We start from the raw sequence: 15,239 nt of genomic DNA on the forward strand, positions 1-15,239 counted from the left end.
CACTCCTTACACGTCGTTCATTATTTCCCATAGAACGCATAGTCCCTCATTGATTATCCTTTACATGTCATGCGTTTGCACAGGTATACAAGACTATAACAGACCATGGGGCTCCCGAGTGGCGCAGCGGTCTAAGGCACTGCATCTCAGTGTAAGAGGCGTCACTACAGTCCCTGGTTTGAATCCAGGCTGCTCAACCACATCCGGCCGTGATTGGGAGCCCCATAGGGCGGCGCACAGTTGGCACAGCGTCGTCCAGGTTTGGCCGGGGGTAGGCTGTCATTGTAAATAAGAATTAGTTCTTAACTGACTTGCCTAGTTAAATAAATAAATATATATATATATATATATATATTAATAATAATATAGACACTGTTGCTACAGATGCAAAAGGTAGGGCTTTCTGTACTTTAACCACGGCATGCTAGCTACCTTATTAGTTTAGAGACTTGAATAAAACTGCAAAGAAGATGACATAGATAAAAAACTGACGGTTACTTTAGGTCCGCTCACCTAAACACATTTGGCTACCAGAGCCATGTACGTGTATATATTGCTTATACATTGTATTCAGACACCTTGACTTTTTACACATTTTGTTACGTTACAGCCTTATTCTAAAATTGATTAAATAGTTTTTTTCCCTCATCAATCTACACACAATACCCCATAACGACTATTCAGACCCTTTAGTCAGTACTTTGATGATGCACCTTTGTCAGCAATTACAACCATGAGTCTTCTTGGGTATGAGGCTACAAGCTTGGCACACCTGTATTTGGGGAGTTTCTCCCATTCTTCTTTGCAGATCCTCTCCAGCTCTGTCAGGTTGGATAGGGAACGTCACTGCACAGCTATGTTCAGGTCTTTCCAGACCGGGTTCAAGTCCAGGCTCTGGCTGGGCCACTCAAGGACATTCAGAGATTTGTCCCGAAGCCACTCCTGTGTTGTCGTGGCTGCGGGCTCAGGGTCATTGTCCTGTTGGAAGGTGAACTTTCACCCCAGTCTGAGATCCTGAGCGCTCTGGAGCAGGTTTTCATCAAGGATCTCACTCTGCTTTGCTCCATTCATCTTTCCCTTGATCCTGACTAGTCTCACAGTCCCTGCCGCTGAACCCCACCATGCTTCACCTTAGGGGCCGTGCCAGGTTTCCGCCAGACATGGCGCTTGGCATTCAGGCCAAATAATTCAATCTTGGTTTCATCAGACCAGAGAATCTTGTTTCTCATGGTCTGAGAGTTTTTAGGTGCCTTTTGGCAAAGTCCAAGCTGGCAGTCATGTGCCTTTTTACTGAGGAGTGGCTTCCGTCTGGCCACTCTAACATAAAGGCCAGATTGGTGGAGTACTGCAGATATGGTTGTCCTTCTGGAATATTCTCCCATCTCCACAGAGGAACTCTGGAGCTTTGTCAGAGTGACCATCAGATTCCTGGTCAGGCCCTTCTCCCCCGTTTGCTCCGTTTGGCTGGGTGGTCAGCTCTAGGAAGAGTCTTGGTGGTTCCAAAATTCTTTCATTTAAGAATGGTGGAGGCCACTGTGTTCTTGGGGACCTTCAATGCTGCAGTAATTTTGGGGTACCCTTCCCCAGATCTGTGCCTCAACACAGTCCTGTCTCGGACCTCTACGTACAATTCCTTCAACCTCAAATCAAATCAAATCAAATTTTATTTGTCACATACACATGGTTAGCAGATGTTAATGCGAGTGTAGCGAAATGCTTGTGCTTCTAGTTCCGACAATGCAGTAATAACAAGTAATCTAACTAACAATTCCAAAACTACTGTCTTGTACACAGTGTAAGGGGATAAAGAATATGTACATAAGGATATATGAATGAGTGATGGTATAGAGCAGCATAGGCAAGATACAGTAGATGGTATCGAGTACAGTATATACATATGAGATGAGTATGTAAACAAAGTGGCATAGTTAAAGTGGCTAGTGATACATGTATTACATAAGAATACAGTCGATGATATAGAGTACAGTATATACGTATGCATATGAGATGAATAATGTAGGGTAAGTAACATTATATAAGGTAGCATTGTTTAAAGTGGCTAGTGATATATTTACATCATTTCCCATCAATTCCCATTATTAAAGTGGCTGGAGTTGTGTCAGTGTGTTGGCAGCAGCCACTCAATGTTAGTGGTGGCTGTTTAACAGTCTGATGGCCTTGAGATAGAAGCTGTTTTTCAGTCTCTCGGTCCCAGCTTTGATGCACCTGTACTGACCTCGCCTTCTGGATGATAGCGGGGTGAACAGGCAGTGGCTCGGGTGGTTGATGTCCTTGATGATCTTTATGGCCTTCCTGTGACATCGGGTGGTGTAGGTGTCCTGGAGGGCAGGTAGTTTGCCCCCGGTGATGCGTTGTGCAGACCTCACTACCCTCTGGAGAGCCTTACGGTTGTGGGCGGAGCAGTTGCCGTACCAGGCGGTGATACAGCCCGCCAGGATGCTCTCGATTGTGCATCTGTAGAAGTTTGTGAGTGCTTTTGGTGACAAGCCGAATTTCTTCAGCCTCCTGAGGTTGAAGAGGCGGTGCTGCGCCTTCTTCACAATGCTGTCTGTGTGAGTGGACCAATTCAGTTTGTCTGTGATGTGTATGCCGAGGAACTTAAAACTTGCTACCCTCTCCACTACTGTTCCATCGATGTGGATAGTTCCCTCTGCTGTTTCCTGAAGTCCACAATCATCTCCTTAGTTTTGTTGACGTTGAGTGTGAGGTTATTTTCCTGACACCACACTCCGAGGGCCCTCACCTCCTCCCTGTAGGCCGTCTCGTCGTTGTTGGTAATCAAGTTTTAATAAATGTTAGAATAAGGCTGTAAAAAAAATCAAGGGGTCTGAAAAATTGAATGCGCTATAGTCGTGGCCAAAAGTTTTGAGAATGACACAAATATACATTTTCACAGTCTGCTGCCTCAGTTTGTATGATGGCAATTTGCATATACTCCAGAATGTTATGAAGATTGATCAGATGAATTGCAATTAATTGAAATTTGCCATGCAAATGAACTGAATCCCCCCAAAAACATTTCCAATGCATTTCAGCCCTGCCACAAAAGGACCAGCTGACATCATGTCAATGATTATCTCGTTAACAAAGGTGTGAGTGTTGACGAGGACCAGGCTGGAGATCACTCTGTCATGCTGATTGAGTTTGAATAACTGACTGGAAGCTTCAAAATGAGGGTGGTGCTTGGAATCATTGTTCTTCCTCTGTCAACCATGCTTACCTGCAAGGAAATATGTGCCGTCATCATTGCTTTGCACAAAAAGGGCTTCACAGGCAATGATATTGCTGCCAGTAAGATTGCACCTAAATCAACCATTTATCGGATCATCAAGAACTTCAAGGAGAGCGGTTCAATTGTTGTGAAGAAGGCTTCAGGGCGCCCAAGAAAGTCCAGCAAGCGCCAGGACCGTCTCCTAAAGTTGATTCGGCTGCGGGATCGGGGCACCACCAGTACAGAGCTTGCTCAGGAATGTCAGCTGGCAGGTGTGAGTGCGTCTGCACACACAGTGAGGCAAAGACTTTTGGAGGATGGCCTGGTGTCAAGAAGGACAGCGAAGAAGCCACTTCTCTCCAGGAAAAACATCAGGGACAGACTGATATTTTGCAAAAGGTACAGGGATTGGACTGCTGAGGACTGGGGTAAAGTCCTTTTCTCTGATGAATCCCCTTTCCGATTGTTTGGGGCATCCAGAGAAAAGCTTGTCCGGAGAAGACAAGGTGACCGCTACCATCAGTCCTGTGTCATGCCAACAGTAAAGCATCCTGAGACCATTCATGTGTGGGGTTCCTTCTCAGCCAAGGGAGTGGGCTCACTCACAATTTTGCCTAAGAACATAGCCATGAATAAAGAATGGTACCAACACATCCTCCGAGAGCAACTTCTCCCAACCATCCAGAAACAGTTTGGTGACGAACAATGCCTTCTCCAGTATGATGGAGCACCTTGCTATAAGGCAAAAGTGATAACTAATTGGCTTGGGGAACAAAACATCAATATTTTGGGTCCATGGCCAGGAAACTCCCCAGACCTTAATCCCATTGAGAACGTGTGGTCAATCCTCAAGAGGCGGGTGGACAAACAAACTCCAAGAATTGATTATGCAAGAATGGGCTGCCATCAGTGTGGCCCAGAAGTTAATTGACAGCATGCCAGGGTGGATTGCAGAGGTCTTGAAAAAGAAGGGTCAAAATATTGACTCTTTGCATCAATTTCATGTAATTGTCAATTAAAGCCTTTGACACTTATGAAATGCTTGTAATTATACTTCAGTATTCCATAGTAACATCTGACAAAAATATCTAAAGACACTGAAGCAGCAAACTTTGTGGAAATTAATATTTGTGTCATTCTCAACTTTTGGCCACGACTGTGTATATATAATGGAGGGCGAGACAATGTTGGTAATGTTGGACCGATCCTTGGTAGTCGCTCAAGAAAGTACGAATTAAGGGGAAACACTGGAGTTGAGGGGGTTGGGAATGAGAGAATGACGGAGAGGAAGGGATTTTTTTTTTCTCCCTCAGCCGTAATCTCGCTCATGAGTTTGGCCTTATACCGCATCATGATCCTTCTCTAGACTCCCCCTACCAGCGAAACCACCTGATCCAACATTTTATTCTCTACCCCTCTTTCTCTGCCCCATCCCCTCTTCCCCCCTCCTTTCCACAGCAACTAGAGGAGAAAAGTGAGGACGAGGAGGACAAGGAGTGTCTGAAGCAGGCCATCACGGCGCTGCTCAATCTGCAGAGTAGCATGGAGAGGATCTGCTCCAAGAACATGGCCAAGAGGAGGCTGAGGTAGGCAGAGGAGCGCCAATTTACAACCCCTCCTGGTCCATCCACACCTGCTTCTCTTTACCCAAAAAGATACAAAGCTAGCTCTGACACACACAGTACATATGCACACACAGTAATAGAAATCCACAAGCAAGATATGGGAAGATAACTCACACACGCAATGGCACAGACCAGACAAGCACCAAAAGATGGCTATGTCTCATATGTGCACTATATATACTCCGAGGCGTTAACACTTGCACAGCACAATACACACCTCACAATAGACACCCACACTAACACACACACAGCAATTCATACTACTGCCTCATTGGTGTACTCCTCCCATCCTCTGCACACCCCCCACCCTAAGCTCAGTTCTGAGTTTCCCTCTGGACCTAAAATAGACTTGTGGGGGGAAGAGGGTTGGAGGGGGGCTCGCCACTGTGTTGTCGGAGGGAAGTTGTGTCAGGAATTGGGCTGTCCTGTTCTGGTGTTATTGTTCCCGGCTTTGAGGGGGAAAAAAAGTGATCGAATTTGAAAGGGGGGGGGAGAATTCCCTTGCTTTCAACAGTGGACTTTAGCATCCAAACCGTGCGGACCATTTTTATCTCCATCCCTCCTTTTGTATTGGTGAAGAAAACAGGGTGTTTTTTTTGGTTACATGCGGTTGTCGCTCGTTCTTTACTTGAGTGGAGGACACAGGTTATAAACGAGAAAGATTACCCCTTTGCTTTTCTTTTTTGTTGTTTTTTTGTTTATTTTTCATGGGGAAAGGATGGCTTATCTTACGGTATGTCTTTGCACCCCATACTTTGGCGGGAACGTGGGGATGGTGACACACGTAGGAGGCTAAAATGGACAGTTCGAGAGGACACACTGAGTTGGGGTACCCCACAAGGGTTACCTTTATTGACTTTGGCCGTTTCGCTACACCTTTCCTGTCTCTAGGGGTCTTTGTATTTCGAGAGCCAGAACAAAGAACAACCCAAGAGCTCTGTCACAGCCATTTGAATTATGTTTGCTCTTTCGCAACCTTGCTGTTCATTAGGAAAAACGTAATAAGCTCTTAGTCGCCAATGCTCTGGCAAGGTCCATCGCTGCCTGGGATAAATGATGGTTTGATAATGATGCTCATTATAATTTTTTGCTTTAATTAACTACTTGATTAATTTCATTGCAAGACTGCTCGTTTAAAGATTAATGTAAATGCACTTCAAATATAACCTCTTTGATCATACTTGAGAGTAGGCAAAGTTTTGACAGTTTCTTTCTGTGTATAGTTTTTAGAGTTTCACACTTAATGGACTGGGAAATGGAAATTGTAGTTTCTGGGGTGAATTTTGTGTGTAGTCTATCCCTTGCCCTTCAGAGGTACCCCTTGTCTCTCTGCGAAGCTAATTTGGGCTGGGTGAAAGTCCTCCTGTACTTTTGAGGTGCTGGTATGAAGACGGGCGCGTGAGTTGGCTTCGCCTGCCTCCCCCTCCTCTCAGGAGTGCTGATGCGAGTCGTCGTGCGTTCACGAAAAACAAAGTAAGCCCTCCCGCGATTGTTTACAAGTAGTTTTAGTTCAGACGCACTGTAGTGGGTGTTAAATCCTTGTTGATTTTTTCCCTATCACCCTCTCACTCAATCAATTTGTAGAACCACCAACAAATCTTTAGCCCCCCCCCCCCCAAAAAAAAAAAAGAAAATTGGGATATCTGAAATCAAGCCCCAGTGGCGCAATGCTGTTCGATTATTCTAAGTAGGTGGTTTTAGAAGTGATCATTGGAATTATTGCTCAGCTGATTTGTCATGAGCAGTAGAGGTGAGATTCTGGTTCTGGTGTGCCGCAGAGCTTTCTCCTCTTCTGCTTACTTAAGTTTTGTCATTCTGGTTTTGAAAGAGTACCGTATGTGCAGGTTTTCACTCAAACCAGTCTTTTTGTATCGAATTGCTGAAAGAGTTTTAAACTTACTCCTCACATGACCTAATTATTACAGGGGGCATGGTCCTTAGTAATGAATAAATACTTTAAATAGACATTGGTATAATATAAGAATAAAGAGATTGATTAAAACAGACTAGTCTACATTGTGGTCCTAAAATAACTCATTTTGAATATGATAGTCATACCATAGACCATGTTAATGGTATGATGAACCAAAACAATATTTAAATACTGTCTGGCTCAAATAAAAATAATCAGATGCTCTTTATTCTTTTAGACTCATTCTATTCTTATGCACTTTCTCATTTGGTCCTCCAAGGCACCCTGTTAACCACGGGTGTGGGCCCTTCCTCGGTACCGTTTTGTTGAACTGCCGGAATGGTGAGGAAGTTTAGTCAATTGGCCTGCTGGGTGTAAACTGAAGGGACATGACTGACCAGCAAACTGATGTTGAATTACCTAATGGGTTCTGGTTAGGTTAAGTTTAGGGTTATTGGTGTGGTTAAAGGAAAACTCCCATCCAAAAACTATCTTTTAGAATTTATTTCATTAGTCCTTTGTTGGATTGCTGACATGCAAAACATTTATCAACAATGGACTAATGAAACAAAAACTAAAAGATAGTTTTTGGGTGTAATTTTCCTTTAAGGTTACGGTCAGGATTATAAAATCATCAAAAAAAGAGAATTCATTAAAATCCATTAAAATCCAAATAATTTCACAGATCTTCATTGTAAAGGGTTTAAACACTGTTTCCCATGTTTGCAATGTCTGTACTGTGTGACACCTAAGACCGCGCTACAGGGAGACAGGATAGACAACTGGTCGTCCTCGCAGTGGCAGACCACGTGTAACAACACCTGCACAGAACTGGTACATCCGAACATCACACCTGTGGGATAGGTACAGGATGACAACAACAACTGCCCGAGTTACACCAGGAATGCACAGTCCCTCCATCAGTGCTCAGACTGTCCGCAATAGGCTGAGAGAGGCTGGACTGAGGGCTTGTAGGCCTGTAGTAAGGCAGGTCCTCACCAGACATCACCGGCAACAATGTTGCCTATGGGCACAAACCCACCGTCGCTGGACCAGACAGGACTGGCAAAAAGTGCTTGTCACTGACGAGTCACGGTTTTGTCTCGCCAGGGGTGATGGTCGTATTTGCGTTTATCGTAGAAGGAATGAGCGTTACACCGAGGCCTGTACTCTGGAGTGGGATCGATTTGGAGGTGGAGGGTCCGTCATGGTCCGGGGCGGTGTCACAGCATCATCGGACTGAACTTGTTGTCATTGCAGGCAATCTCAACGGTGGTCGTCACAGGGAAGACATCCTCCTCCCTCATGTGGTACCCTTCATGCAGGCTCATCCTGATATGACCCAATGCCACCAGCCATACTGCTCGTTCTGTGTGTGATTTCCTGCAAGACAGGAACATCAGTGTGCTGCCGTGGCCAGCGAAGTGCCCGGACTTCAATCCCAATGAGCATGTCTGGGACCTGTTTGATCGGAGGGTGAGGTCTAGGAAATGTCAGGGAACTTGCAAGTGCCTTGGTGGAAGAGTGGGGTAACATCTCACAGCAAGAACTGGCAAATCTGGTACAGTCCATGGAGGAGATGCACTGCAGTACTTCATGCAGCTGGTGGCCACACCGTATACTGACTGTTACTTTTGATTTTGACCCCCCCCCCCCCCCTTTGTTTAGGGACACATTATTCAATTTCTGTTAGTCACGTCTCTTGTTCAGTTTATGTCTCAGTTGTTGAATCTTATTTTCACACAAATATATACACATTTTCTGAAAATAAACCCAGTTGACAGTGAGAGGATGTTTCTTTTTTTGCTGAGTTTAGTTATGGGTGGGGATGCCAGTCACGTCGCTTCAGTCGCACCCAGTGTTTTGTTAAGGAGATGTTATTTGTAGGAACCCCCTCCTGGACCAGGTTTAGTTGTACCGCTGCTTTAGCCACCCACACTGACCCTCCACTCAATCTCAGTCTCGCTGGCTTTGTTGACTTGTTTTCCATTGTCAATGGGCTGTGAACATCAGACCCACATTTCCCTTCCTCTCTTCTCCCCGCTTTCCTTTTTTTTCTCACATTCTTTCTCTTACATTCAACTTTTTTTGTCATTTTATCTCATCTTTTCTTTCTCTCTCTCCTCAAACTCTACGGCGGCACCAGCGAGTCAGCCTGCCGCTTCTACAGCCAGCAGATGAAGGGCAAGCACCTGGCCATCAAGAAGATGAACGAGATCCAGAAGAACATTGACGGCTGGGAGGGCAAGGACATTGGCCAGTGCTGCAACGAATTCATCATGGAGGGGACGCTGACACGCGTTGGCGCCAAGCACGAACGGCACATCTTCCTCTTTGACGGCCTGATGATCTGCTGCAAGTCCAACCACGGTCAGCCGCGCTTGCCTGGCGCCTCGTCCACCGCCGAGTACCGCCTCAAGGAGAAGTTCTTAATGCGCAAGGTTCAGATCAATGACAAGGACGACAAGGAGGGCGAATACCGGCACGCCTTTGAGATCATCCTCAAAGATGGCAACAGCGTGGTGTTCGCCGCCAAGTCGGCCGAGGACAAGAATGGCTGGATGGCGGCGCTCATCTCACTGCAGTACCGCTCGACGCTGGAGCGCATGCTGGACTCGGCCATGCTACAGGAGGAGAAGGAGGAGCAAATGAGGCTGCCGGGGGCGGAGCTTTACCGGTTCGCCACGCCCGACTCTGAGGAGAACGTGGTGTTCGAGGAGAATGTGCAGTCCAAGTCGGGCATCCCCATCATCAAGGCGGGTACAGTGCTCAAGCTCATCGAAAGGCTCACCTTCCACATGTATGCAGGTGAGAAAAAGCATGACACAGCAAAAGGTTTCCTATGTTGACCTGTTATGACCTGTTGAAATGCATGCCTTTTCCGTACAGTAGGCTATACAAATAACTCCCTCAGATGTGTGGAATAACAGTAGTTGCTAAATCCTAGTGGAGAACATCTTGCAGACCCTTTCCTATCGTAGAACAGGGGGTAGGGGCAGGGTTTTGGTTTTAGAGAGGAGGAGAACACTGTGAAAAAGTAGTCTGTAGGAGTCAAATTTGGTGTTCAACAACCGGTTTAAAGGTTTAACCCTTTACAGTCGTGCGATTTGGCCTATATGGATAGGGCTAAATTGAAATGTTTTTTTTTACAGAAGAAATATGAAATGCATAAGCATAGTAGCAATTGAAAGGGAACAGTTTGGAGATTATGGGAACATTATTTGACCAAAGTTGAGGATACGACAGTTCACCTTTCACAAGGCTGAATCCGAACATTACACTGTTGATTTTATGTGCGTTTTACCTTTACTGTACTTTTCGCCGCATTTGTTGATAAGGGAATCTGAAAATACTCTGGATACATTCAGTAACATGATAACAATATTCCTGGAAAATGTGGGGTAGGTGCAACATAAGACAAAAAAAATTGTTTGAGTGAGAGGACCAACTGGTGTGCAGAGTTCCTGCGTAATTTCAATGCACTTTAATGACTCGAAGAAGAGTCTTCAACTATAACATGATTTTTTTGCGTTCTCCTAGCTGAGCTGTTAAGCGACAAGAGCAAGCACACTTGTAGTTGTTTTGTTTGTAACACAGACCTGCATCGCCGCCATCACACAATTACTGTTGTTCATGCAATCCAAAAACAGCCCATTTTATAAATTGCAGTCTGAGTCAGCTGGGCATCATGAAAGCTTGTTCTATTGCCAACATGACTAGCTAAGTTATGAAATGCTATCTTTCGGTGTTAGGTTTTCACGGGGCAATTCAGAGAAACAGATCGTAATTTTGGTGCGCATAAAAAAGAGTCATGCTTTAGACCGTTAGGTTCTAATTTTTCAGAGTAAATAACTCACGGACACTAGAGAAGCTTAACCAAGTTTAATATCCCACTTAAGGCACTCCTCCTTCTCTCCAACCCTTATTATTCCCTTCAGGGGATCTGACCTGACCTCCTGACCTCAACCCCTCCTTTGCCTAATCCACAGATGTCCACCTGCTTCCCCTATAGCCATCTTTTGATCTCCTCCCGTCCACCCAGCACATTCCACAGCCACTGTCTTTCTACAGATCTCGCTCCTTTATATACTATGCGTCTGATCTATCATGTCTTTAATATCTCAATGTTCAAAGTTTAGAATCCAACGAGACAAACATGCTCATTCTGTTCAGAACAACCTAGGGTATAACACCATGTCATCTTGTAATTGTACATCAAACATAGTGATCATAAACGTTGACACTGCATGTTATTGTATAGCCACGGTGTTCCAATTTAGGCGCTTACCAGTGCCCAAATATGCCATTTTCAACCCGTATGCAGGTACGAGTGTAAAGAGCTACAGGGAGCAGGAAGTAGACATGGGTCACATCTCAAATGGCTCCCTCTCCACGTTTAATTTCTTTAAAATGAGAGAACTGGACAGGAAAGCGAATGCCAAGAAACCTAGATATTTTCTGTATCTTTAAAAAAACAAAATCCTAACTATTAGGGCCTGGTCTCTTACTCACGTGTTCCCACCATTGTACACCTCCATTGTTTGTGTTTATGTAATATGCACTTGCCCAGTGCCTGGAGTGCCTGTTCCTGTTATCACCTTGTTGTTCTACACACCAAACCTTGAGCTTGGCACAAACGCAGTTTATGCCTAAACATAAAAGACAAGATAGTGGAAGGCCTTTTTCTTCCCCCCACTTTCGTCATCCCCGCATCCATTTATAGCTGTTTTCACACGGCTTGTAAATATTTGGCCACACTTGACGTCAGAGCGCGGGATGTGATGACCTGTTTTGTTTCAGTGTCAGTTTAGCTCCAGATAACACAGCGAGAACTGATAAAGAACAAAAAAACAAGAGGACGAAGCCTATTTATCTTCACTTCGCCATTTTGTAAGTGACCGGTAGTATCAGGTCTTTCCTGCCTGTTTAGTGTTTAAAGGGGAAGTTCAGTTTCCTCACCTTGTGTGTAGCTGTTTAAAGAGAACCAACCCATGGATTACAGTTTCTCTGGGCCCATAGACTACTTTCAGGGTCATGAACCGTCTAGCATCATGTTATAAAATACTAAACTTCCCCTTTCCCTCACAGCCCTTTGTGGGGTGTTGGTGAGCTAGCCATTAGTGTTGTTGAGGTAATCACTTTGCAGACTTCAGTGGCACCTGAACTCCTTTAGTGATTCCTCACTAAAGCCAAACAACAACACAATCCATTACTTTTGGAAAGTTCATGAAATGTAATCCATAATATAGTTATTTTAGAGGAAGAATTGTTGACATATATATTTGTATCTAGAAGTTGGCATTTTTATTACATTTTGGCCTTACCCAGGCCTCCTTTAAGACTCCATAATGTTTCATCTGTAGGTGCTACAAAGCAAAAATGTATGTCATATGAAGCTTTACCACTTGCTCTGTAATAGGAGTAGTATTTTAATAGTCAAAAATAATAATTTATGAATATCGAAATATAAAAATGTAAACATGAATATTGAAAATATAACTTTTTTGATTTGGCTAATTTTTCAATATATTGTGGAACATAATAGGCTCTACAGGAATATCGAAGTTCCAGACTGGGATCTCTACTAGTTTTAAAGTTATGGCCCATTTTATTCAGAGAAATTGGCATAGTAGGCAATGTAACCAATCACAGCCCTCCTTTTACTTGAATCATTGCACATCCTACATATCACCAGCAGAGGGTGACCATTTTTAATAAATGTTCACTTTTACTGTTGGTAATATCAGAGATCCCCTCTGGAACTAATATGCCTGTAGAATAGGCTATATTATGCTCAACAATATATACATATATATGTGTGTGTATGTACACACACACACATACACACATATATGTGTGTGTGTGTGTGTGTGTGTGTGTGTGTGTGTGTATATATATATATATATATATATATACATACATACATACATACATACATACATACATACATACATACATGTGTGTATATATATTTTTTAAATGCAAATCAAACATTTCTATATTCATGTTTATATTTTTTAGATTTAATATTTGTTTATATTTTTCAAGAATGTATGAAAAAGTGATTGAAACCAAAATACTACTCATATTAGAGAAAGGGATAAAACTTCATATGACACCAATGTTTGTTTAGTAGCATCTACAGATGAAACACTATGGAGTCTTAAAGGAGGCCTGGATAAGGCCAAAATATCAGAAAAATGCCAACTTGTATTCAATATTTCTCAATTATGCTTTTAGACACATGTCAACAATCCTTCAACCAAAGGACACTTTTATGGACTATATTTTGTGAAAATGTAAAAAATCATGGTCTTTCTTTGTCTGGGTTTCGCGAGGAATCGCTCTTAAGAAAGGCTGAATGACCCAGCACACACAGCATTTGTTAGACCATGGGATCTGTATTCTTCTCTACTGACGGGTGCCATTGTACCTAACCAGATACAAGGCTGCGATTGGACTAATAAGCTCTTCATTAATTAAAAGTAATGATGTCATGAAGTCCAAGTGGATCTGGGGAGCAAAACATGTAGGCCAAAGCGCTTTTGAATTTGTTCTGTTTCTATGCATTGTTATTCAATGTCATGCAAACATACAGGTGTTGTATAAAATCTTCTTAAAAACACACGTTTTCCTTTGTGTAGCACGGAAGCCTTTCTGAACTCTTACACAAGTTTGAGTTTCATCTTGTTTGTCTCTGGATGTCTAGAGCAGTGTTTCTCAACTGTGGTAAGTGAGTACCCCCAAACTGTACACATTTTTGTTGAAGCACACCCGATTCAACTCACCCAAATGCTTGATGATTAGTTGACGAGTTGGTTCAGGTGTGCTTGTCCTGGGCTACACCAAACTTTTGTGCTGTTGGGGAGTAGTGAAGGACTGGAGTTAAAGAAACACTGGTCCAAGGTTAATGCAGCACAATACAAAGCCAGAAGAGAACATTCCTCTTATGGGTGGACTGTCCAGCTCACACCCCTGTGTAAACTTCCTCCCCCGAATAAAGAGTAGGGTGTAAATTTAGGCCACTATTTTCCTTTTTAGTTTTCAACCGTCTGTGTGCCACTGATTTCAAATAAGCCAAGGGAAACCAGCCTTTTGAGGAAAAGTGTGTCTGTGTTGCCCAGGGTAATTTGAAAAGGGGAAAAAGGTGCTTCCTGTACGATGCACCTCATGCCTGGACACACACCCTACTCCCACCCAGGAGACAGCAGTGGAGGGACAACACACTTTCTCTCTTATCTCTTTGTCCTGACTATCTGCATTACAATTTGCATGGATCTACGCTTCTCTTTTCCCATAAATTGTAATCAAGAATTCATATAGTCCATGAGCCAGGAGGGTCGGTCGGGTTCACTTGGGATGGCGATGTCTCATAGTGATTTTTTTGAAGGTCAATGTCCCAAGAGTTAGAAAATGTGTGATAGCAGTGCAGCAATGGTAGCCTTCTGCGTGTTATCTTTCATCCCTCCGTCCCATCAATTTTTCCCATAGGGATTTTACCCTATGACAAACAATATCAGTATTGCTCACTTGTTCTCTTTAATCTTATATCATTGGAAAGCTTAGAGATTCAGAGACATTTTCGGAATGTTCAGGTTAACAGAACTTTGACCATTGACCTCTGGTACATAGCAGCAGTGGTGGAAAAAATACTAAATTGTTGATACCACAGAAAATGACCCAGTAAAATACTACTTGAGTAAAAGTCTGAAAGTATTTGGTTTTACAGATATACTTTTTTAAATGTATTTATATTTTTTTATTTATCCTTTATTTTACCAGGTAAATTGACTGAGAACACGTTCTTATTTGCAGCAACGACCTGGGGAATAGTTACAGGGGAGAGGTGGGGGATTAATTGTATACTTGGGATTATTAGGTGACCGTGATGGTTTGAGGGCCAGATTGGGAATTTAGTTAGGACACCGGGGTTCACACCCCTACTCTTACGATAAGTGCCATGGGATCTTTAATGACCTCAGAGAGTCAGGACACCCGTTTAACATCCCATCCGAAAGACGGCACCCTACACAGGGCAGTGTCCTCAATCACTACCCTGGGGCATTGGGATGTTATTTAGACCAGAGGAAAGAGTGCCTCCAACTGGCCCCTCCAACACACTTCAGTATCAAATGGAAATGGAACTGCTAAAATGTACTTAAGTATCAAACGTAAAAGTATAAACCATTTCAAATTCCGTATATTAAGCAAACCAGACGGCACAATTCTTATTTTTATGTTTTTTATTGACGGATAGCCAGGGGCACACTCCATCACTCAGACATAATTTACAAACAAAGCATTTGTGTTTAGTGAGTCCACCAGATCAGGGGCAGTAGGGATGACCAGGGATATACTCTTGATAAGTGTGAATTTGACAATTTTCCTGTGAAAATATAGTACTTTAGGGTGTCTAGGAAAATGTATGTAAAAAGTACATTTATTTTCTTTAGGAATGTAGTGAAGTAAA

The 15,239-nt window shown here is 43.3% G+C and overlaps 1 protein-coding gene across 5 annotated transcripts in view; it reads left to right on the forward strand.

The window, feature by feature from the left end:
• LOC110486079 (son of sevenless homolog 1) overlaps window positions 1-15,239 on the forward strand; it is an 81,812-nt gene that overhangs the window by 37,564 nt on the left and 29,009 nt on the right. For all 5 annotated transcript variants that reach the window (XM_036940731.1, XM_036940732.1, XM_036940733.1 and 2 more), the window contains 2 exons: window positions 4,691-4,818; window positions 8,916-9,577. In XM_036940731.1, the coding sequence (XP_036796626.1) occupies window positions 4,691-4,818; window positions 8,916-9,577 (790 nt within the window). The remainder of the gene's footprint in view (window positions 1-4,690; window positions 4,819-8,915; window positions 9,578-15,239) is intronic.

Source organism: Oncorhynchus mykiss, chromosome 13 (genome assembly GCF_013265735.2).
Source record: "Oncorhynchus mykiss isolate Arlee chromosome 13, USDA_OmykA_1.1, whole genome shotgun sequence".
Lineage (NCBI taxonomy): Eukaryota > Metazoa > Chordata > Actinopteri > Salmoniformes > Salmonidae > Oncorhynchus > Oncorhynchus mykiss.